The sequence below is a fragment of the Sus scrofa genome, chromosome 8 (genome assembly GCF_054392235.1).
Source record: "Sus scrofa isolate SSC_HxYL_T2T_F1_AM1 chromosome 8, Sscrofa_HxYL_maternal_Yorkshire_Landrace_v2.0, whole genome shotgun sequence".
NCBI lineage: Eukaryota > Metazoa > Chordata > Mammalia > Artiodactyla > Suidae > Sus > Sus scrofa.
Window position 1 is genome coordinate 10,870,655 of NC_139390.1, and position 23,858 is coordinate 10,894,512.

At 39.1% G+C, this 23,858-nt stretch overlaps 1 protein-coding gene across 1 annotated transcript in view; it reads right to left on the reverse strand.

The window, feature by feature from the left end:
- Nucleotides 1-21,260, reverse strand: part of FBXL5 (F-box and leucine rich repeat protein 5) — a 45,775-nt gene extending 24,515 nt beyond the window's left edge. Inside the window, exons 1-6 of the mRNA XM_013978532.3 lie at nt 21,114-21,260; nt 9,312-9,527; nt 6,331-6,426; nt 4,834-5,020; nt 2,425-2,607; nt 286-411 (exon numbers count right to left, since the gene is read on the reverse strand). Coding sequence (XP_013833986.1) covers nt 286-411; nt 2,425-2,607; nt 4,834-5,020; nt 6,331-6,426; nt 9,312-9,527; nt 21,114-21,197 — 892 coding nt within the window. The 5' untranslated portion in view covers nt 21,198-21,260. The remainder of the gene's footprint in view (nt 1-285; nt 412-2,424; nt 2,608-4,833; nt 5,021-6,330; nt 6,427-9,311; nt 9,528-21,113) is intronic.
- Between the last annotated feature and the right edge of the window lie 2,598 nt (nt 21,261-23,858).

Below are 23,858 nucleotides of genomic sequence, written 5' to 3' on the forward strand. Positions count from 1 at the left end.
TGCACAGCACTATAACAAAGGAACATCTTTTCAATAAGGAAAACAGCCATTATTTTCTAATTTTTAAGTGTTTAAATAAATATAAAAACATGTGAAACAGCCTATATGCACTTAAAAATTAAACAGAATTTTAAATATGATTATTATTTCTTCAAAGCTTAAAAATAGTCTTAAAAACACTTTTTAGAAAACACAAAATACATAAATCCTAATCTAAGTACTTGTTAAATGTAACACTAATTATTAAAGCACCATGTAGCAATTTTAATGTCAAACACAGCTTACCAGATTCATCTATGTCAGCATCTTCATCCCACTCCTGAAAAGCACGACTTTCATCTTTTCTATTTTTTACCCATTCCTCATCAGGTTCAGTATCGAGTTCAGTGGCAGGACCACTATACCAATCACCTACTCAACAAATCAACAAAAGGAATATAATAAGATGAGACTTGCTACCATTAAAAAATAATAATAATAATAACCTATTTATAACAAAACTCTCTCCACACAAAAAAATACATGAGCCCAAGGCAAAGGGCCAGCTATTGTCAGAAACAGTCAATTGTGGTTTAAAAAACTTACACTTAAAGCACAGAATTCAATTTCAGCCAAAACCACAAGAACTATGACAAATAATTATCAATAGTCTTAACATGCAATTTTAGAAATCACTGAAAACAACCTAACCTTTTTCCCCTACTGTGGCTTCACACTGGCTCCAGCAATACCCCCATTACGACAATATCTAATAAACAAAAGGAAGCAAGACTTTCTGCTCAGTAGTGAATTAGTCAGCATTTCAGAAGTAGGTGGGAACAGAAGTCGAGAGAAAGCTTAAGGTAAAGCTAAACAATAAATTTAAAATCCCTTGCAAATACACTGCAATAAATGACATGACTGAAATAAGAAACAATGTAGAATTAATTCACTGAATTCCTAACATTACATCTAACTGAGGAAAGTTCCTCAGCCTTAACACCACGGATATTCCAGGCTGGGTAATTCTTTGCTGTGGAAGGCTGTTCTGTGCACTGCAAGGTGTTCAGCAGTAACCCTGGCCTCCACCCACTGGATGCCAAGATGGGACAAACAGAAATACCTCCACAGACATTTTAAAATATCCAGGGTTCAATCAACTGTGATCAAGAACCAGTGAAAGCAAACACCATAAATAAATTAAATCCATTTTTATTGGGACTTTTTGTTTAGGCATATTAAAAAGAGAAAAAAAGCAGCATATTTTAAGATTTGGTTAACTTCATAAAAATCTAGCATAGAATTAGCGTATGTGACCTTTACATCAAACAGTACCAAACTATGTATTACTTCCTAGTAAGTAATTCTTCATAATCAAAAATACAGCTTGAAAATATATGATATATCCATACTTGCCTTATTTGACTTTTCACTTAATACAGTATTATGCTATGATAGGAAAAATTATTCCCCATAAAAATAATAATTCTAATCATTTAGATCATATAAATTTACCCAATACTCCAAACAGCTTCATGAAAAAATATTAACTATCTAACAAAAGCTTATTTTAAAAGTGTTACATATTGATATAAAAAAATAAAACTTTTTAAATCAGACTCAGTTTATGTAAGAAATATGCATTTCCACGTCAAAGTGACAAATTATAGAAAACTTAAAAAAATTACTGAAATTTTGAGGCAAATACTCACCTAGAAAAACTGTTTTAATTCAGTGACAGAAGAATATATGCCACATTAGTTGCATTTATCCCATGACTGCATTATATGCTCATGAAAAGAAAATTTTCTGTAATTGTTCACATGTAGAACTAACTTACCACAATGAAATTAACTAATATGAAATTGTAATTTATAGAATGAGGCCTTACTGATCACAAAAAAAATATGCTAAAGACAAAAACAGATTCAGTTATTTCGAGCCACTATCAAAAGGGAAGTATAATGGTACCTCATCTTTAAATTTTATAGAATTTATTCTGTATTTTTGAAATACCTAATTATTTAAAGTTTTTCTAACAATGTATTAATTTTATTTTTAACTTTTTGTTATGGAAAATTGCAGACACAGTCAAAAATAGGAATAAGTAGCATTAAACCAGTGGCATAATGAAAACCCAGGTACTCAACTATCTTCAAAAATTATTAACATTTTGCCAATTATTTTTCCTTCCTTCCCCCCATTATTTTTTCCTAATTATTTTAAAGAAAATTACACACATCACGTAATTCACTCATGAATACTTGAGCACTGCTAGATTTTTAAAAATGTATACAAAACGTAATCTGACTAGGCTGTTTTTCGGTCAACCTCGCAGTTTCCCTCCCTGGCTTTGTTTATTAATGTCTATACACATTCACCTAAAAAAAAAAAAAAAATAGATTAATGTATTTTTAAAACACACTAAGCATCCCATTTACCTACCTCTGGCCCAATGAACAGGATAAAGATGTTTCCAAAGCGATCCCGTTTTTGCCAGCTGAGACCATTTAGTGCTTACTTGACTGCATCGACATAATTCTTGAGGATTAAGATAACTGAAAATTGACAGCATTACCTCAGGAGGAAGATGGGTTATACCCGTGGATTGTTCTGACACTTCCGCTTCTGAAATAAAAGAGAAAAACTTTAACATTAAAGTCTGTAAGAGCAAATGCAGCAGAAATTACAATCACACTTCTATAAATAAAATCCAGTGCCTAAGGTCCACTCCTTCCTGCTTGCAAGACGTGAAAAAGAAATAATATGGATTAAAGGTAACGTGGACATGTTAAACTTAAGAACCTGTAGGTTTAAGCTACCATAGCCTAAATCGTACTTCATCAGTGGGAGCTACAATAATGAACGCAGAATTGACTTCCTCTTACAAAGGCATCACAGAAAAAAAACAATACTCACTTTGTAGCATAAGCAGCATCATTTGAAAAAGGAACCTAACAGGTTATACAGCTTCAAGTCAGCAAGTGCAGAGTCGGCCAAGATCATGAGATCTCCACAGTGTTTTTAATGACACACATAAATTTCACAACATTTTCCATTCATTCATGCATTACAACTCCTGTCAGTATCTTCCTTGGGTTCCCTCTTAATTTTCACATCTCATGTATGAGATAGGTGAAATCTGACCTCTTTAACCTTTAGGTGCCTTAACCTACTTATCTTATTTATCAGTCAGTTGACACAATACAAAATAAATATTTCTAATGCTTGGTATACATTTATCAGGAATCTTCTGTCAGCAACTATTATAGAAAAAAATCATTGGCTATCCAATCTCCCATAATGTATTATTTTAGTTTTCCTTTGGTGTACAATAAAAAATATACAATATAAAAATTTTGTCATTAAAGTACTAAAAAGAATTTCAGTACCTTATATATCAGATTTGTCTTCACAAAGCAACTTAAATATAGAAATTCTATGATCAAAATACTTTAACCTAACCTTTTTCAAATGGCAAATGTTTTAAATATAATACAGCTATATAATTTACTTTGAAGGAGTGGGAAAATTCAATGTAATAAGTGTGATGCTTTTAAATCCCATGTTATAATTACAATTAAACCAGACACAACAGGTCATGACTTGGTGTCTGCATTTCAGAGTGATGCACACAAGCTTTATGGGTTTAATTACATCTTAACCTATAAAAAGTTTTGTTTCAACATGCAGCTCACCTAATTTGTTAAATAAAAGAGAAAAGGACTAATTTCAAAGACTTTCGAGCAATTTTAACAGGAATTTCATTGCTATTGCTCATCTAGCAAAAGCAAAAAAAAATTCTTACTAGCCTAAGGATGCCAGTAATTTCATTTAACAATGTTTTAAAAGGCAAAGCTATAGAAGAAAATAAAGAATAAAAATGAGGAAGTAGTCTGTTAAGAAAAAAAGCAGGCATATTGCATTTGGCATTTTTTTTCTCAGTGACTGTACAAAGAGAAATTATGCCTCCCTTATTCATTCTCCTGTATATTCCTGCATACAAGCTAAGAGAATAAGAAAGAAGGGAGAAAAAACTATAAGCATTATTAAATGCTTTTTTTTAAAATTTAATTTTGGAGTTCCCACCGTGGCTCAGTGGTTAACGAATCCGACTAGGGACTATGACGTTGCAGGTTCGATCCCTGGCCTTGCTCAGCGGGTTAAGGATCCAAGCGTTGCTGTGAGCTGTGGTGTAGGTCGCAGATTGGCTTGGATCCCATGTTGCTGTGGCTCTGGCGTAGGCCGGTAGCTACAGCTCTGATTAGTCCCCTAGCCTGGGAACCTCCATAGGCCAAGGGAGTGGCCCTAGAAAAGGCAAAAAAAAAAAAAAAAAAGGACAAAAAATAAATAAATAAAATTTAATTTTATTAGAGTATAGTTGATTTAAAGCATTAAATGATTTTGAAAATTGATTAAAAAAACGAGGAAGGATAAAAACTGCCACTATGGTCAGTGGAGCTCAGAAGATTAGACGACACTGCAAAAGTGCTCTGTATACAGTACTTTTCAATAATTTTGATTGGCCAAAATAATACTAATAATTATTATTACATATTCAGATACTTAAATAATAATATTGAAAGTGTTATTATTGCTTATCAAAATTACTATGTAAATATAAACTCCTTTAAGAAACACTATATTGCACATGGTCTAAGTATATAAACTATTAAATTACCACAGACAACACCGAAATCTAAGCTAGAAACTACGGTCCTCAATGAAACTTACTATTCCTGAAAACGAATGGTTTAAGATTATTCCTCAAACAAAATCTAAAGTTCGTATCAAGAAGAAATAAAAGGCCTGGGAACAAATAAATTTCTGACTATCTAAATATATGAATCTCACCTTTATCTGATTTTTCATCCACAGAGTATTTGAAAAACTTCTGTCGTTCCTCCGCTTGATTCCACAGGCTGAGACCTCTGAGGAGCTCTGCAGTATCCTTCTGAGAGCAATGCTGTGCAATCACTTTCTTTTTAATATCCTTAAGCTCTTCATAAGTAAAATATTCCATTAACATGGGCTGAAAAACCTAGATTAAACAAAATACTCATAAGAAAATACACTAAGTTCGTTTTGTTTTAGTCTACATCTTTTAAATTATTAATGGCTCAAATGTAGTATCATGATCACGTATTTGGAAGACATAAAAATTCAGTTGTTACCAAGTTGGCTTACCCCAAAATTGCAAAGAGAGCCTTCTTTCAGTCAATCCCTAAACAATTTAAAAGCAACTGAACCAGAAGGTCTTCCTATACAGACCTTGCTATACACTCTTAATCACTTTCTTACGATGAGACATTTAAGTCATTTAACTACCTTCTGCTACTACGGCAACTGACCTCTACCCAAACAGGGCCTCTAATAAATCATATGAGAACGGTACCCAGTGTACGTACTAGACCTTAAAAGTCAGAGCTCTACTAAGACCCTCAACTATTCAGTGTTATCTAGTTAGATTTCTTCTTTGAACAGATGTTTAATCCCAATCTCCAAGTGACAGAATTAGAATCTTTAGAGGTGGAGCTAAGAGCTTTTTGTTGTTGTTGTTCCACCGCTAATTTTGATGTGCATCACAGGTTAAGAAACACAGCTCTAGTGGCTCAGCGGTTTCGATGCTGGTTGCATATTTACATATTACAATGAATTGAGGAGCCTTTAAAACACACCCATGTCACTGCCTCCCACCCAATTTAACTGGTCTGGAAAGGGCTTAAAAACAGATTTTTTTTTTACAATAGCCCATCTAAGTTAAAGCCTTATTAGAGTGAAAACGACTACAACTGATTTACAGGTGAACAGGAATCTAGTTCCTCATAAGACATGTTCTCCATTCATTACCCTTTCTCATCCCACTTTAGAGAAAGAAGAGGAAATGTCTTGCTCATCCATTCAATGACATCCTAATACATGTGCCCTAGGCATAAGACTGGTAAGTTTACCACCACCATTTAATTACTAAAATCCATGACTAAGAAAAGAATGCTAAAAATTCTTTAAACTTAGTATGCAAATACAAAAAACTTAAAAAGTTTAAGGTTCAGAGAAGACTTAGGTGGCATAAAAAGTTAATATTCAACATATGCCATCCACATAATATGACAATAAATATTTGTTGAGTAAATGAATTCAACCACTCATTCAATGAAAAGCAACAAACTCTAAGGAAACAAAATTCATGTTCTCCCTCGGGTTTTTCTTCACTTGCTAGAAATTCATCTAGAATTTTCTTCACCTGCTAGTGATTCAACTTTCTATGCATTATTTTGAAGAATCAAAGGCAAAATAACATTTTTTTTAATTTTATAAGTCACAACCACGGGGAGGAAAAATTACACTTACCTCCTCCTCCTCTTTCATGTGAGGAAGAAAATCTCTTGTAAAAGCCTCCAATCTCTCTTTCAGCTGTTTTGCATAATTTAACTGCTCATATTCATTCTAGAACAAATCCAAAAAAATTGTATTCTATAAAAATTTTGCTTCAGTATTTATACTGTAGCTGATTCTAGGAAGTCAGCTTGAAATGTAACATGAAACTTCAGGAAAAAAACTCAGATTAACAAATAGCAAAGTGGTCTCTGTACTGTTCCAAGGATAAAAGATGTCCTTAAGACATCTCCTAAAGGAACCCTGAATTCTTTTTAGTAATGTGATCTCATACGTCTTTTTAAAAATTTCAGGAGTTCCCATCATGGCTTGGTGGTTAATGAATCTGACTAGGAACAATGAAGTTGCAGGTTCAATCCCAGGCCTCATTCAGTGGGTTAAGGATCCAGCGTTCCCAGGAGCTGTGGTGTAGGTCGCAGATGCGGCTCAGATCCTGCGTTGCTGTGGCTCTGGCGAAGGCTGGTGGTACAGCTCCAATCAGACCCCTAGCCTGGGAACCTCCATATGCTGCGTGTGTGGCCCCAGAAAAGACAAAAATATATATATACAATAAAATAAAAAAAAAAAATTTCATAAGAAGTCCAAAAGTAACAAGTTTTTGCTCAAAACTTCTACTGACTTCTAATGCATATATTTACACGAGCTCTTAAGTGTCAGTGTTCCTGATATATCTCTGAGCTCACTAGGGCCCACTGGACTCTTATCATTACAGAATCCCTTGAAGGTTATCTAGGGTATCCTCCACGAAACAATTCAGAACACTGGTTCCATTACCCTGCAGAAGGCCATACACACTTCCAAAAGCAAGGAGCTCTCTACCCCTTGAAGTAAATTACTCTAATCTCGGACAACAGCTAAAAAGTTCACATCTTCCTGTAACTTATCCATCACTTCTGTATCAGCCCTCTCAACTTAATACGTGTGGAAAATTTATAAAACAATAAAACTTTTAAAAGGTGGGAATATTTTATCCCTGTTAAGTTCTCTCTAGTCTCCTCCTTTTTGAACTAATTTATTCAACTGCCTCCCAATAATCTACCCAATGTCCTTTTCTCTTAGTATTTTACACATTTTCCCTAAGCACACCCTAGCGAATTCCATTTCCACTTACGTGCTAATAATTACCAAATTTGCTTTTCTAAACCACATTACTCTTCCAACCTTGAAACCCAACTAATGCCTCCCCCTATTAATAAATGCCCAACTGGACTGTACAAGCAGTTCAAACCCACCATAATGGATCTTTTTACTTTCCAAACCTGTTCTATATTTCCTAGAAAGTCAGGCTAAATTCTTGTTATTTCCTTTCTCTTTCTCCTTTCCTCCTCCATTTATATGCAAGTACTACCTTCTGTCCACTGTATATCCTACAGTATTCTCAAGTCTGTCCCCTCCTATCTCCACTAGTCACCACTTTAGATCTTAATCATTTTATTGAAAAGGTAATACATAAACAGGATATAAAATTCAAAGAGTACAAAGCAGTAGTCAATAAAAAACAAATCTCTCTATACCATCTTCCCCGCCAGTACCCTATCCCTATCCAATCTCTCACCTCCCCACCCAGTAGCCACCACGTAGTCTTCCAGAGACCATTACAATAATTTTTTTAATAACAGTCTTACTGCTTGAGTCTTTTCTTTCCCTTCAAACTATCCTATTCCCCACTGTAGAACAGTCTTTCTAGAACATAAATCTACTAATGAAAGGTGCAGGGTGGTTTGACAGAGCTGTAACTTAAAAGACTATGCTTCACCAAACTAGAAGAGAAATGAATGAAGATCAAGATTCAAATATCCTACAAAATCTATTATAGGAAAATTTATCTATATCATTATCCTAAACTACACCCCCAAAATATCTTTAATTATGTTATTCAATTAAAAATTATTCTTTGTAGGAGTTCTCGTTGTGGCTCAGTGGTTAACAAATCCAACTAGGAACCATGAGGTTGCGGGTTGGATCCCTGGCCTTGCTCAGTGGGTTAAGGATCTGACATTGCCGTGAGCTGTGGTGTAGGTCGCAGATGTGGCTTAGATCTGGCGTTGCTGTGGCTCTGGCGAAGGCCGGCGGCTACAGCTCCAATTAGACCCCTAGCCTGGGAACCTCCAGATGCCGCGGGTGTGGCCCTTGAAAAGATGAAAATGTACATACATATATATATATGTATATATATTTTCTTTGTAATCACCCTTATGGCCCTGTTCATTCTGGTAACAATTTTACCTTCAGTCACCAATAACTGCATTTATTACAGCTTTAAGAGTTCAGCAACAAAATAAATAAATAAGTAAATAAACAAACAAAAAGAGTTCAGCAAATGTTACCAGAAAGTAAAATTTTTACAGTAATTAAAATTTCAACTTACAAAAACACCTTTAAGATTTGGTGAACAACACTCATGATAAAATTTTACATAACAGTGATAAAGAGGTAACTGACAAAGATTCTCACCAAACCTGAGTTCGATCCACTGAGTCTTCTTAACTAGGCCCTGACCTTGAGCTCTATCCCTGGCCATTTAGTCCAGTTTTAGCAAAAATCATCCTAAATTAGTCTACCAGCCACCCTTGGCATTTGATAACCCTCAGTATCCACCCACCAGCAATATCTTACCCCCTTGGTCTGCCTTCAGCAAGAATCTCCCAGCCTTGATGTCTCCTCCCAGTAATTTTCCTGACCCTCACCCTGTTCCCTGGCGATAAATCCCACTTGTCCTTGTTATACTCAGAGTTCAGCCCAAGCTCTCTCCCATTCTGCAAAACCCCATCGCAAAAACCCCTTGAAGAAATGCTTCCTTACTGCCTTTAACAAATGACAGAGTCATTTTTATTTCCTTAACATAACATCATTTTCTATAAAATGCTAAAAAGTCTTACCAAGGACATATGGGAAGATGGCCTAAGTTGTAATAAATATCCATTTTTGCAACTCACCTTAACATTCTTGAGACCCTTTTCAAAGAGGCTGAGCATCTCAGAGAGTTTATTGTCAGAGTGTACATTATAAATCGTCTGGCTGCGTTGTTGAAGCAAACCAATAATGTACTCATTTTCTATCTGCTCGTGCATTTTGAACTCCTTAAAAGTAGCATACAGAGACTGCAGAAGAGCACGGAAATCGTTGTTGTTGGAAAAGTTGGTTTTAGAAAGCTGAACAAAAATTGTAAAAGAAAGGCATAATAAATACATGCAAATATGCACGAAGAAAAAATATTCAAATGCATTCCTATTCGGTTTTGGACCCACCAAAATACCTCCCCTACACTGTGTTAAAGTAGGAAAGGATATTCATAAATTAATAAGTTATAATGGTACAATAAAAAGCGCCCTACGCCAGGAAGACGTTAGTTTGAATTCTGAAGGATGTATGCACCAACAAAACAGTTTCTTTAAATAAACGGAATTAACCATATTTCCTTGAAACCTAAAATCCCATTACTCTATACATATACTAAATACAGACAATCCATAGAGTTACATGTAAACATTAAAAGAGCTGTGTCAGGATAATGTGACACACTTTTTTCTTTGTTCATAATGGTCTTTATGCTATTATATTACTCTTACAATGTGAAAAAATCAAAACTTTTTATTATAATTGTTTAATCTTTAATATCTAGATGAGTCTGATCTGTTCAGAAAAATAATTATATTGAGCTATTAGAACATTATTGGAGGAGTTCCCACTGTGGCACAGGGGATTAAGAATCCGGTGTTGTCTGTGCGATGGCACAGGTTCGATCGCCAGCCTTGGCACAGTGGGTTAAGGATCCAGTGGTGCCAGAGCTGTCGCATAGCTGCTTGGATTTAATCCCTAACCTGGGAATTTCCATATGCCACGGGTGCAGCCAAAAAAAAAAAGAAGAAGAAGAAGAAGAAGAAAAAGAACAGAACATTATTAGATAATTTTAGGGGAACTTTTTTTTTTTTAAGAAAACCAAGATGAACATTTATTTATGTAAGGAATCACGTACTTTTCTGGAGAGCAGGCACTGAACAGTACATTGTGAAAACCTAGCACATCAGAGCATGAGAAAGTAAATACACTTGAAGGAAAGATAAAAATCAATGAAAATATAAAGAAATACATACACTGTCATTTTATTTAATTCTACTATTCAACAAGAGAAAATGACTATTCTGATGTAATTTTATTTTTTTACATTTCATGCCAAGTTAAATTCTCATGTTTAAAGCATATATATCATCAAGAAACTTGATTCAAGCTGAGGTTCAAAGTAATTTTTTTTTTTTTTTTTTTGGTCTTTTTGCCTTTTCTAGGGCTACTCCTGAAGCATATGGAGGTTCCCAGGCTAGGGGTCTCATAGGAGCTGTAGCCACCGGCCTACGCCGGAGCCACAGCAACGCGGGATCCAAGCCACGTTTACAACCTACACCACAGCTCACAGCAATGCCGGGTCCCCAACCCACTGAGCAAGGCCAGGGATCAAACCCACAACCTCAAGGTTCCTAGTCGGAGTCGTTAACCACTGCGCCACGACGGGAACTCCTCAAAGTAATATTTAGACCTTCCATTACCTACACTGACATGTTAAATCTACCTTCTATTATGTCGATTCCGGTTTCAAAATTCATTTTAAGAGGGAAAACCTAATTAGGTTAAAAACAATCGAGAGCAAATGGAGAAAAAGCTACAAACACCAAACTTCCTAGACTTGCTTTGTAAAGTCTGATCTAGCTTCCTAAAATGAAACAGAGTCTAAACCACCTTAAATTGCCTGTTCTGGGCAGGGATAGCAGACTCATGACAAAGCATCAGAGAAGATGACAAACTCTTAAGGCAAAACTGCTACACTATGTAGAATAGATTTAACCAAGATCTGTAAAAGGCAGTTATGTATTAAGACTCATATATAGAAAACCAGACCTAGAGCCAGATTCTCCAGGATTCAGTTCCAATTCTACCATTTACTTAGCTGTGTAATTCTGCGTAAGTTTCTTTTCTCCTTCAATGTCTTAGTTTCTTGATGTTAACACTACTTGTACTTCATGGATGCTGTGAGATTAAAATGAATTGATGCTTAGGAGTTCCCATTGTGGCGCAGTGGTTAACGAATCCGACTAGGAACCATGAGGTTGCGGGTTCCATCCCTGCCCTTGCTCAGTGGGTTAACGATCTGGCGTTGCCGTGAGCTGTGGTGTAGGTTGCAGACGCGGCTCGGATCCCGCGTTGCTGTGGCTCTGGCGTAGGCCGGTGGCTATGGCTCGATTCAACCCATAGCCTGGGAACCTCCATATGCTGCAGGGGCGGCCCAAGAAATAGCAAAAAGACAAAAAAAAAAAAAAAAAAAAAAGAAAAAGGTTTAAAAAATAAATAAATAAATAAATAAAATGAATTGATGCTTAATAAATACTAGCTATAATTATTCTAAAAATTAGTCACTTTTATAAATTCATGCATTCTTTTTACCCTATTCAAATATTTAATGAGCAGCTATTATGAGCCAGGCACTGTTTCTGATACTTGGGATACCTTGGTAAACAAAAGCAGACATCTCTACCCTTATGGAACTTACTTTCTACTGAGGGGAAATAAGACAATGAACAGTAGCCACAATAAATAAATTATCTAGAACAGGGTTTGGCAACTTTTTCTATAAAGGGCCAGACAGTAATATTTTAAGTTTTGTGAGCCATACTGTCTGTAGCAGTCATTTCATTTCATTTATTATAGTACAAAAGTGGTCGTAAGAATAAGTGTGGCTGTATTCCAATAAAATTTTATTTATGGACACGAAAATTTAAATTTCATATAATTTTCACATATAAAATATTTGCTTCCAACTACTTAAAAATGTAAAAACCATTCTTAGCTCCTGAGCTATACAAAAACAACAAAGACAGATTTAGTTAAAACAATGTTGTAGATTTTATCCTAAAAATGCCACACAAAAATCACAAGAAAATTCCCTAGTGACTAACCTCAGCAAATACTATCATGTGTCATTTTATTTTTAAAAACATAAAAGAGCCTTAGTAGAAATATGAGGTAAATCAAATGAAAGCATTAATAATGGCTGTAAGATTCTTAAAAAACAAAAACCATGGCAAAAAAGTAAATAATGCCCTCACTGAAAAATAACATCTCAAAAGGCATACAGGAAGTTTTGCATACATTCTCAATAGACAATTAGAAAATATTTCAGATTTAATAACAAATTAAGGTAAAGACCTGGTTCATGCTACAGATGGAGACCCAAATCAGACAAAAAGACTCTTAATTTATAGTGTCAATCCCACAGAGTGGTTAAAAGTACTGACTCTGAAGCCAGACTGCTTAGGTGTGAATCCATCTCTGCCAACAAGTCAATAAGTTGCTCTGTACCTCACTCAGTTTCTTCACCTGCAAAATAAGGCTAATAACATTAACTACCTCATAAGGCTCTTGTGATGATTTAATCAGTTAATATATTAAAAAATACAGAAGATTATATACACATAAGCCTACTTAGGCTTTTCATAGACTTAGCCCTAATAAAACTATCATTAGAAGTCCTTATCCTACCCAAGTTAGTTTTTCTCCACTTGAAAAGAGCAACTGTTTTTAACCTAGTACCTAAAAAAGTCAGTAAACTTAGAAGTGAAAAGAATAACCTAAGCATATACAATTTAACTTTTTAAAAATTCTGTGCATATGAATTAATTTTTAAAATTATTTGCCCCTCCAAAAAGAGGAGGCCACATTAAGAGGTAGGATGGGTGATTTCACGATATAAACAACCCCATACCTCCTGGGTGGGAAGCTCCACAGACTGAAAACTAACTGGTTCACAGAGACTCACCTACAGGAGTGAGAGTTCTGAGCCCCACATCAAACCTCACGTGCAGGGATCTGGCACAGGGAGAAAGAGCCCCTGGAGCATCTGGCATTGAAGGCCAGTGGAGCTTGTGCACAGGAGCTCCAGAGGACTGGGGGAAACGGAGACCCCATTCTTAAAAGGTGCACACGGACTTTCACGTGTACTGGGTCCCAGGGCAGAGCAAGGTCTCCATAGGAATCTGGGTCAAACCTGACCACAGTTCTTGGAGGACATCCTGGGAAAACAGGGGTGAATGTGGCTTGTTGTGAGGGACGGACATTGAAAGCAAAGCTCTCGGGAATATTCAGCAGCTTGCCTGTCTCTGGAGGTGGCCATTTTGGGAAAATCTGGCCCCACCCGTCAGTCAGTGCTGAGAAGCCCCAGGGCAAACAATAATCCAGGTGGAATCACAGCCCCACCCCTCAGTAAACAGGCTACCTAAAGACCCCTCAGGCACACAGCTGCCTCTAATCCCATCCAGAGACAAAGCCCCACCCACCAGAGGGATTAGAATCAGCTCCACCTACCAGTGGGCAGGCATCCGCCCCTCCCATCAGGAAGCCTACAGCAAGCACCCACACAGACTTCAGGCACAAGGGGGGCAGACGCCAGAAGTAAGAGAGGCTACAACTCTATTATCTGTAAAAAGGTCACCACACCAAAAACCTATAAAAATGAAAAGACAGAGAACTATAACTCAGATGAGGGAGAAAGGAAAAACCCCAGAAAATCAGCTAAGCAAGGAGGAGACTCTTAGCCTCCAGGAAAAAGACTTTAGATTGTTGATGCTAAAGATGATGCAAGACATTGGAAATAAACTGGAGGAAAAGATGGATAACTTACAGGAAACACTGACCAAAGAGATACAAGATATAAAACTTAAACAAGAAGAGATGCAAAATACAATAACTGAAATAAAAAATTCACTAGAAGCAGTCAACAGCAGAATACAGGAGGCAGAAGAACAAATAAGCGAGATGGAGGACAGATTAGTGGAAATTACAGATGCGGAACAGGAAAGAGAAAAAAGATTGAAAACAAATGAAGAGAGTCTCAGAGAACTCTGGGACAACGTTAAATGCACCAACATCCATATTATAGGGATGCCAGAAGGAGAAGAGAGAGAGGGAAGGAGACAGAAAAAATATTCCAAGAGATAATAGCCGAAAACTTCCCTAACATGGAAAAGGAACCACTCACTCAAATCCAGGAAGCACAACGAGTACCATATAAAATAAACCCAAGGAGGAATACACCAAGACACATATTAATCAAACTAACCAAAATTAAAGACAAAGAGAAAATCTTGAAAGCAGCTAGGGAAAAGAAACAAGTAACATACAAGGGAACCCCAATAAGGTTATCGGCAGATTTTTCAGCAGAAATTCTGCAGGCCAGAAGGGAGTGGCATGATATACTTAATGTGATGAAAGGAAAAAATCTCCAACCAAGATTACTCTACCCAGCAAGTCTCTCATTCAGATTTGAAGGAGAAATCAAAACCTTCACAGATAAGCAAAAGCTAAGAGAATTCAGCAACACTAAACCAGCCTTACAACAAATACTAAAGGAACTTCTCTAGGCAGAAAAGAAAAGACAGCAACAGGAAACAAAAATTCCACAAATGACAAGACTCACCAATAAAGGTACATATACAGTAAAGATACAAAATAATCCATGCACAATTATACCACCAAAATCAGAAACCAAGAGAATCAAATGCAGGACACTGGAGATGAACTTGCAATTAAGAGAACAACAACTTAAAAAAATCTCATATACATACTCTTATATCAAAACTTCAGAATAACTGCAAACCAAAAATCTACAACTGATACACAAACAAGGAATCTCTGGAGAAGAAATTTATCTCATGGTAAATAAGCGCATAATCCGCCATGAAGGGGGTCATTTGACATCGTTCTTGGAATGCTGAAGTCTCCTTAGATCTGATTCTGATTTCCTCTCCATCAAAGAATTTATGATAATTATAATTAAATAATGAAACTGTACAATTAAATAATACAGTTCTACAACTGTATTATTAATAACCATTTCTCTCCATGGTACAATGTAAGGTCTATAATGTCTTGTTTATCACATCACCTAGAATGGTGCAATGCCTATATTGAAGAATCAATAAGATGTAACAAATTGTGAGGACATATTTATATAGTTACACTGTTTTTTAACCAATTTATGCACTTTATATTTTACTTATTTTTCAGAGGGTGTATTATTTTTGTTATTCTTACTAGTTAAGTTATTCTTTTTATTATGCTATATAAAATATTTAATGGTAAAAAAAATAAATAAAATAAAATTATTTGCCTCTGCAAAGTTATTCAACCATAGAGACTTGACTGAGAAAAAAATAAGCCTGGACACTAATAGTATCTGGGACATACTGAGGCCTATGGCATGCTAGGTCATACTAAGTATTTTTAGATATTATTTAATTCTTAACAAAAATCTTAGGAAACAGGTGTTATAATTCTCATTTTATAGGTGAAAAACCTGAGGCTCAGAGAAAATAACTTGCCCAAACCCGTTCAACTAGTAGATAACAAAGATTCAAATCTCTATGACTCTAAAACCTTACTTTCCACAAGATGGACATCTATCCCAACCATAAAGCTATCTTTGTAGATCCAACAGAGTAAACTGTCAGAAAAAAATGCTTGCTCTAAAGCAATAGTTTTTACCAGGGGATTGATTTTGTCCCCCAGGAATTAACCAGCAAGGTCTAAAGACATTTTTAGTTGTCACTATCACAGAAGCACTACTGATACCTTACTGGGCAAATGGCAGGGATGGACTAAACATCCTACAAGGCACAGGACAGCCCCCACGGCAATCACCTGGCCCAAATGTCAATAGCGTCGCAGCTGATGCTCTAGAGAAGAGTTTTTTCAAACAAGTTAAACCATAATCTTTAGTATGAAATAGAACAAGATCCAGACACATACATATCACAAATATTTCAAATGAATATGAGGAAATGATATTTCCCTCTCTGGCCTGTGATATACTCTACCATTTACTTTTCCAATTTGTTTTTTAATGATATTTCTGACCCACAAATCTGATTCCATGACCCACTAATGGGTCACAGAACACACTCTGAAAAACTGCTCTACAGTAAAAGTTAAGTGATCTATAAGTTTGCACCCTCTTATGCCTGGCAAATTCAGCAAGGAACCTAAGTAGAATAGGATACACATAATCAACAAATAGTAACAATCAGTAACACGGTATCTCTGATATTTATTACTGACTTTCTGTCTGAGACACTTAAAATCATACTTAGAGCCGGCTTCACACTGATTAGTTGGGTGTCACTCAAAGACTAGATATCAAGTTCAAAAACATACATGAAAAGCAGCGTAACAAAAATTCAAATACTGTTACCCCAAATAAGTTTTTACTTTTTCTCTTGTCAGCCAGACAATGCTTTCATTTAATCAAGGAAGATTTACACTCAACGAAGAAAACTTATCTGCTCTAACTAACTTACAGACAGGAAAAAACTATGATCCACAGGTGAAATCATACAGTAGAATAAAATTACACAGTTAGTAATAAGTAGCAGAACCAGTAAGGTAAAGCAAAAAACATGGGCTTCAGAAAGGAAAAAAATCCTTAAGATTAAAATTCAGGCTCCCCTAATGACTAGTTGAGTGAGTTGGGTAAGTTAGTTAACCACTAAGTCTGTTTCCTCATCTTCAAATGAGGGATAATACTTGTCTCACAGGGCTCCTGTGAAGATTAAAAGAAATACGTAAGCATGTAGTTAAGAACTCATTAAATTCCTTTTTCCTTCCTCTCCTTAGCTCTCAATTCAATATTCTCTCCAATAAATCAATCTTCCCAATGCCAATCAGTAACAGTCTTTAAAAGTATGCCAAGAAATAAGAGAACAATGAAAACTGAATGAATTCTTCATAAAGCTATACTCATTCAATTTTTCAAAAATAATCTGTTTAAATTACTCAGCTTAGTTTTTCCCTATGCCTTTGGTCATAAAATGTCCCATCATTATAAAATGATAAAGTGAATGGCATTTTAATACTTATACCTGAAACATGTGGGTACTCCATAAAGGCTCCAAGCCTTGAATTTTTTACAGCTAGTTTATGTTTAAGTCTGGAAATTTTTGCACTATGACTTCCTTATAACCACCACCACTTTGTTTTCAGAGATCAGTTCAGAGAGACTCTAAGCCCAGTCCTGACCCTTTAATGTAGAGCTGACCGTATACCTCCCTTTGCTCCCAGTATGGCATCTGGATTTCCATCCTAGCACGAGTGTTAGACTGTAATCTCCTAAAGAACAGGGACTACATCTGGCAGGGCCAATACAAGCTACTACAGGGCCAACTGAGAGCAGAAACTTCGGGCTCAGTGGCAGAACTAATGTTAAGCTGTATTAGAGGAAAAACTGAGGAAGTGGAGTAAACTGGAAAAAGGATGTGACCCAATGTGAATATTCCCTAAAATCATCCCAATTTGGAAGGTCAGTGAATTAGCAAAAAGACGTCATAACAGATTGTCACCAAAAAATTTTTTTCAGAAGCTACTCTGGTTTAATTCAAAGAAAATTAAACTAGAAATCACGATCCTGGGAGTTCCTGTCGTGGCGCAGCGGAAAAGAATCCCACTAGGAACCATGAGGTTGCAGGTTCCATCCCTGGCCACGCACAGTGGGTTAAGGATCCGGCAATGCCATGAGCTGTGGTGTAGGTCACAGACCAGGCCTGGATCCTGCATTGCTGTGGCTGTGGTACAGGCCAGAGGCTAAAGCTCCGAATGGCCCCCTAGCCTGGGAACCTCCATAAGCCTCGGTTGTGACTCTAAAAAGACCAAAAAGAAAAAAAAGAAAAGAAATCATGATCCTGACTTAGGTTTCTGTCTGGATTTATCACTAGCTGCTCTTGTAAACTTGGTCTAGCTAATCTAGACCTACAAATCCCCAGATGTAAGACAAAAATACCTCCGCCTTTACCCACCTCAAAAGGCTGATGTCTGGATAACAACAGTGAAAAACCTTACCAAAAAACCTTTACCTAAATGTAAAAGGAAACCCAGGTGCAAAGTATTAAATTAGGTATTATACAGCACTATTTAAAATGGTCTACAACTTCAGAATAAATTATTCTAAGCAAACTAGTCTAAGCACATAAATAATTAGTATTGCTAATAAATGGATGCTTCAAAAATATATTGTATTTGAAAAGTCATTACTCAAAATAAAACTGACTTCTGTATAATTATCAGGCATTCAGAGTCAACATTTTAGAATACAGTGAAATTACACATTCTGTAGGTTTTTAGTTTAAATACAAAAATTAGCTCTCATTTAGTAAAGTTCTCCTATGTGCTGTTTGGGTCCCTGCTCTATGCAACCGAAAGATGGTGAAGGCAAAAGTTGAGATGATAAATGAATAAAAACAAATAGTCCTTTCAGACAATTCAGTCCCCCCCCCCCCCCAATTCCCAAAGGGCATCCCAGGAGCGATTTATTAACTATTAGTATCAAGAAGAAATTCAGATAGAGAATTTCTATGTAGTTTTGTTTTTCTTCGTAAAGCACCTTGGTCTCTGATCCACAGTTCAGAAAATTGGACTTTTAATCTTTCTGATGAATATATACACCAATTCCATTAACTATATCTAATTAATTCATAATTACTTATAGTTTTAACTTATGCTATGTCAAATTGAAAATTCCTTCTCAGTTATTTCAAGAGAGGACATTTAACTACTGGAAAGAACATTTTTTTTTTTTTTTTGGCCTTTGTTTAGGGCCATACCCATGGCATATGGAGGTTGCCAGGCAAAGGGTCGAATCAGGGCAGTAGCCGCATCTGCAACCTACACCACAGCTCCCAGCAACACCAGATCCTTAACCCAATGAGTGGGGCCAGAAATCAAACCTGCTGCCTCATAGATACTAGACAGGTTCGCTACTGCTGAGCCACGAGGGGAACTCCTAAAAAGAATCTTATTTGACTAGATACTGGTTTTTAAAACAGAACTGTATTTTCAAAATTTGTTCTAACATTCCCAATCACCAGGTAATGCCAGAAAATAGGTGACTGACTTCTTCAAATTTTCTGAATAGGGCTGGTTACTCAAGCACGTAAACTAGATAAAGTTGGGACTCTTAACTATTTGGCGAGAGTCACAATCCTCTGGAAATACGATGAAAGCCACAAACCCCCTAGAAAAATGTACACAGGCTATAAAATTTCCTAACAATTTCAACCGATCCTGGACCTCTCCCCAGTCTAAGCCAAAGAGAAGATCTCAGATCCTACTACTTCTCATTAACGTTTCCTTTTCAATTTTCAAACAGTGAAAAAAATCTCATTTTTATCTTTCCTGTAATTAAAGGATACTGTCAGAATAAGTTCAAAAGTCAAAGCAGGTAAAAACACTACAGTAAGCTGACTCAAAAAAAAAAAAAAAAGTTACACAGCTTAACTAATGGCTTACCCATTCATTATGCTTCTCCTGGATAAGCGGTTCTCACCCTTTGGCTGCATAGTGGACTCACCTGGGGAGCTTTACATTATACTTGATGCCTGGGTCCTACTCTCAGCGATGCTAATTTTAGTGGTTTGAGCATCAGAACTTTGAACAGCTTTGGGGTGATTCTAAAGAGCAACGAAGGATGAGAACCACTGTCCTGGGCTGCCCTAGTATTTAAACCTATATCTGAAGCGAGGATTTTTAATTTTCAAAATGGAGGTAGGAAAAGGATGGCTTTTTAAGTGTGGCCTGGCACTGAACGCTCTGGGCATCCTCTAACCACCTCACTGGGCTATAGGAACACTTTTCTGTCAACTGCGGTTCTGCTTAATGCTACGTCATTTCTGAAAGTTCATCAAAGTTGATTCCTATGCTTAAGCAATAGTTCTTCAACTATTTTTTGGTTTGCTTTATTTCTACACGAAACAGAATTGCCCGAAGTGCTCAGGATATCTGGTAAGTGGAGCTGCCCCAACATAAATTGTTGGCAAAAATGTGGCGTCTTAATAGTGTTTTAAAATCATTAGCAAAAGGCCCTGAACTATCTCCACAGAAGGGCTTTTCAGCTTAGGCTACACCAATTAAGAGTGTAAAAACGTTTTCTCAGTTAAATCAACTGGTTCCGAGGCCCTTTCAGTCGAGCCCACGTAAAGAATTCCAACAGAGAATAACTATGTTAATAACAAAATCGACATCGAGTCCATGCTCCGGACAATAAAAGTTGCAAGGAAAAAAAGATAACCGCAAACGAACTGTGAAGGTTCTCTGGTTCATAAGCCAAGAAACCTGGATTTTCTTCCAAATCAAACCAGGAGGGGCGTAAAATGAGCAGGGGGTAGTTGAGAGAAGGTGCCTGTTGGGTGGGGAAGCAGGCCAGAGGCTCAGAAGAAGGATGGATGGGTGTTAGGAAAGAGATTCGGGGCGCCCCCAAACAGGCCGGGGTTGGGCGGGGGGCAACTACAGAAACATCCTGCGCCAAGCGGAGTGGAGCCGCCGCAGGTGGCCCGCCCGAGGTCCCCAAAGGTCGGTGGGGAACGAAGGGGCCCCTCTCCCCCAGGGGCAGGGACGGGAGGCCCAGCGCGGGTGCAGGGAGCCCGCCCCGTGAGCGGCCAAAGGCCAGGCCTTCTGCCGGGAGGACGCCGCTGGGAAGCGGCGAGCCGCGAGCCCCGAGGGCACGTCCGAGGCCGCGGGGCGGGCGGGGGCGCGGGCTCCCCCGGAGAAGGTGCGGGGAAGCAAGCGCGGCGCTGACAGCTGCGCAGGCAATTCGCGCGGCGCGGCCCCCAGGGGCTGCGGGCGCCGCGCAGGCCAGGCCGCCCAGGGATCCGGCCCGCTCCTCCCCTCGGTCCGCGCTGCCCAGAGCCAGAGGCCCCGCACACCGTTACCTTGTCGCAGTAGAGCCCCACCAGCTGCTTCATCCGCCAGTGTGGGGCGGTGAAGACGTCCACTTCTTCGGGGAAGGGCGCCATCGCCACGGCCTGAGCCTCTGCTTCAGCAGCCGCGGCCGCCGCCTCTCCATAGACACCCTCGCCGCGGGGCAGAGGCGGCGCGCCCCCCTGCGCATGCGCCCGCCCCGTCGGCGCGCGCGCCCGGGCTGCCCAGCCGGCCTGGACGCGGGGGCGCGCCGGCCGCCGCCATGCGGTCCTTCTGGCGCCACGTGACGCTGCTCGCGCTTTCACCTCCCACCGCCGCTCTCTTCCTTGCCCTCATCCTGCGCTGGCGAGACAAATCAATCCCTTTCCTTGTTTGCCTCCCTGTTATGTTTCGCAACATAAAATACATCATCTGAGTGTAGGGGGTGTTGTTTTAGGGGCGCTGTCCTCTTTTCTTTGCAGTTCCGCCCAGCAGGCCTTGAGGTCGAGGCAGCCGAGCACAATGGCCGCCGTGGGCCCGAGAGCGCTGCCTGGGCGCCGCGACCCGGCCCCTCGGTGGGCCTGGGCGACGGCGCGATTCGCGCCCCGGCGGGCCTCAGCCGCCCTGCGCCTCCCTGCCCTTCTCGGTGCCGAGCCGGCCCCCGACCCGATCGCTGACCTCCCCGCTGCCAGTCAGAGGCCCCACCGTTTGGGAGCACCAGGAGTAGGGGCTCCAAGAACTGGGGACCCACGGGGAAAACGGGAACGTGGGGGCAGAACGGGATAACGGCGGCCCGTGGGCTCGGGGCGGGCCCAGAGTCTGGGGCTGGGGGCTGGGCGGGGACCCTGCATCTTCTCCCCGGCGGGCGAGAGGGAAGGGCGGCAGAATTCTCGCGACTCCAAGGAGGGAAAAATGTCTCCTGGGGATGTAGGAAGCGGGAATGTACTTCAAACACGGGGGTAGCGGGTCACGGGTGTCAGAAAGGCCTTGGGTTCCGGGAAGGAGGGTAAATAATCACAGAAAAGCAGTGCAGCGAAGAACCTTGGAACACATCCCTCCATTTTAAGCCGAGGCTCAGAGGAGACTTGCAAGCAAGGTCACTGCCAAGAAAAAGGTCAGTCTGTCTCTTCCGCACTGATTACCTCATTCCGGCACCAGGCACCAGCCCTCGGGAGACCTAGGAAGACGCTCTTGTGGGCCCTGCTCCTGGCGATCAACCCTGGACTGCTTGGCTGGAGGAGTAATGGACACAGACATGGGAGAAAATGGGGAAGACTGAGATTCTGAGAAGGGTTATGTTATTTGCTTAATAACGATAAACTCCAGGAGAACAAGACCCTAATATGTTGTGTTTGCCCCTTCACTGTTCCATGACAACACAGGGGTTCAATAAATAATCAGTAAATGGTGAAGAAGAAGGAATTAAGAAAGAACCTCGCAGAGCAATACATTTGTTTATTTCTGATTTTACTATGTGTCATTTACGGAAAGGCCGTATACGCGGTGTTTAAAAGCACAGATTGGCGATGAGGTTGGATTCCTGGTTTGCCAGACACTACATGTATGACCTTGAGCAAGCTCTCTGTCTTCTCTGTGCCTCAGTGTCTTCATATATAAAATGGGGGTAATATAGCCCTGAATGAAGCCTCAGTGTCTTCATGTATAAAATGGGGGTAATATAGCCCTGAACGCAGGGCTTGTGCCCCCTCCACTTCACATGTTGAAACCTTACCCGCCATGTGATGTTATTAGGAGGTGGGCCTTTGGGAGATAATTAGGATTCGATGAGGTCATGAAAATAAAACCCTAATAATGAGTCCCGGGGGAACTTGCTTCCCTCCTCTGCTCTTACCCATGTGAGAACATGAGAAGAAATCAGCTCTCTGGCCCTCACCATGCTGACACCTTGATCTTGGACTTCCAGCCTCCAGGTCTATGACAAATCAATTTCAAGTGCTTATATAAGCCACCCAGTCTGTGGCATTTTACTGTCACAGTCTGAATGAGAGCAAATACCTGCTTCTTCGGATTGTTAGGAGGATTAAGAGAGTCCATATATTTGAATCACTTACAGTCATGCCTAGTACATTGTAAGGTCTGTAAGCTGTCATTGGTAAATACAACAACTCTATGAGGTAGTCCCGCAGGACACTAATCTTCAATGCATTTGGGTAACTCCTTAGCAGCCTATAAATTAGTGAGTAGTCTGGCCATGTGAACCTAGGTCCAAAAATACCTCTCAGGCACCATGTCAGTTGTGTGGGATACACAGATGATGGTTTATACACAGTCTGTCCCGGAAACAAGAATAATGTTTACTTTCTTTTAAGTAATAGAATATTGAGAAGGCCCTTAATATCTTTTTTGCTCTCATCCTCTCCCCCTTCCACTTTTTTTTTTCTTTTTCTTCTTTCTTTTTAACTCTGCTCTTTCACTACGTCTCTGCCTCTATATTTTTTAACATCCCTCAGAAGACATTTTCTTATTTCCCTTCTTGTTCTTTACTTCATTTTATTTTCCCTTTTTTTGGCCAAACCCACGCCACAGATGTGGCACTTGTGGATCCTGAACCCATCAGGGATTGAACCAGCAATGCCACAAGAATAGGCCAGATCATTAACCCACTGCACCACAGCAGGAACTCCCTCTTCCTTCTGAACTGTCACTTGAGCTGTCTTGGAATATAGATCCAGACCTCAGATCAACCAGTGATATAGAGCAACAAGCTCCATGAGAATTGTTTTATCCTTTGCACTTAGACCAATGCCAAGCATGCA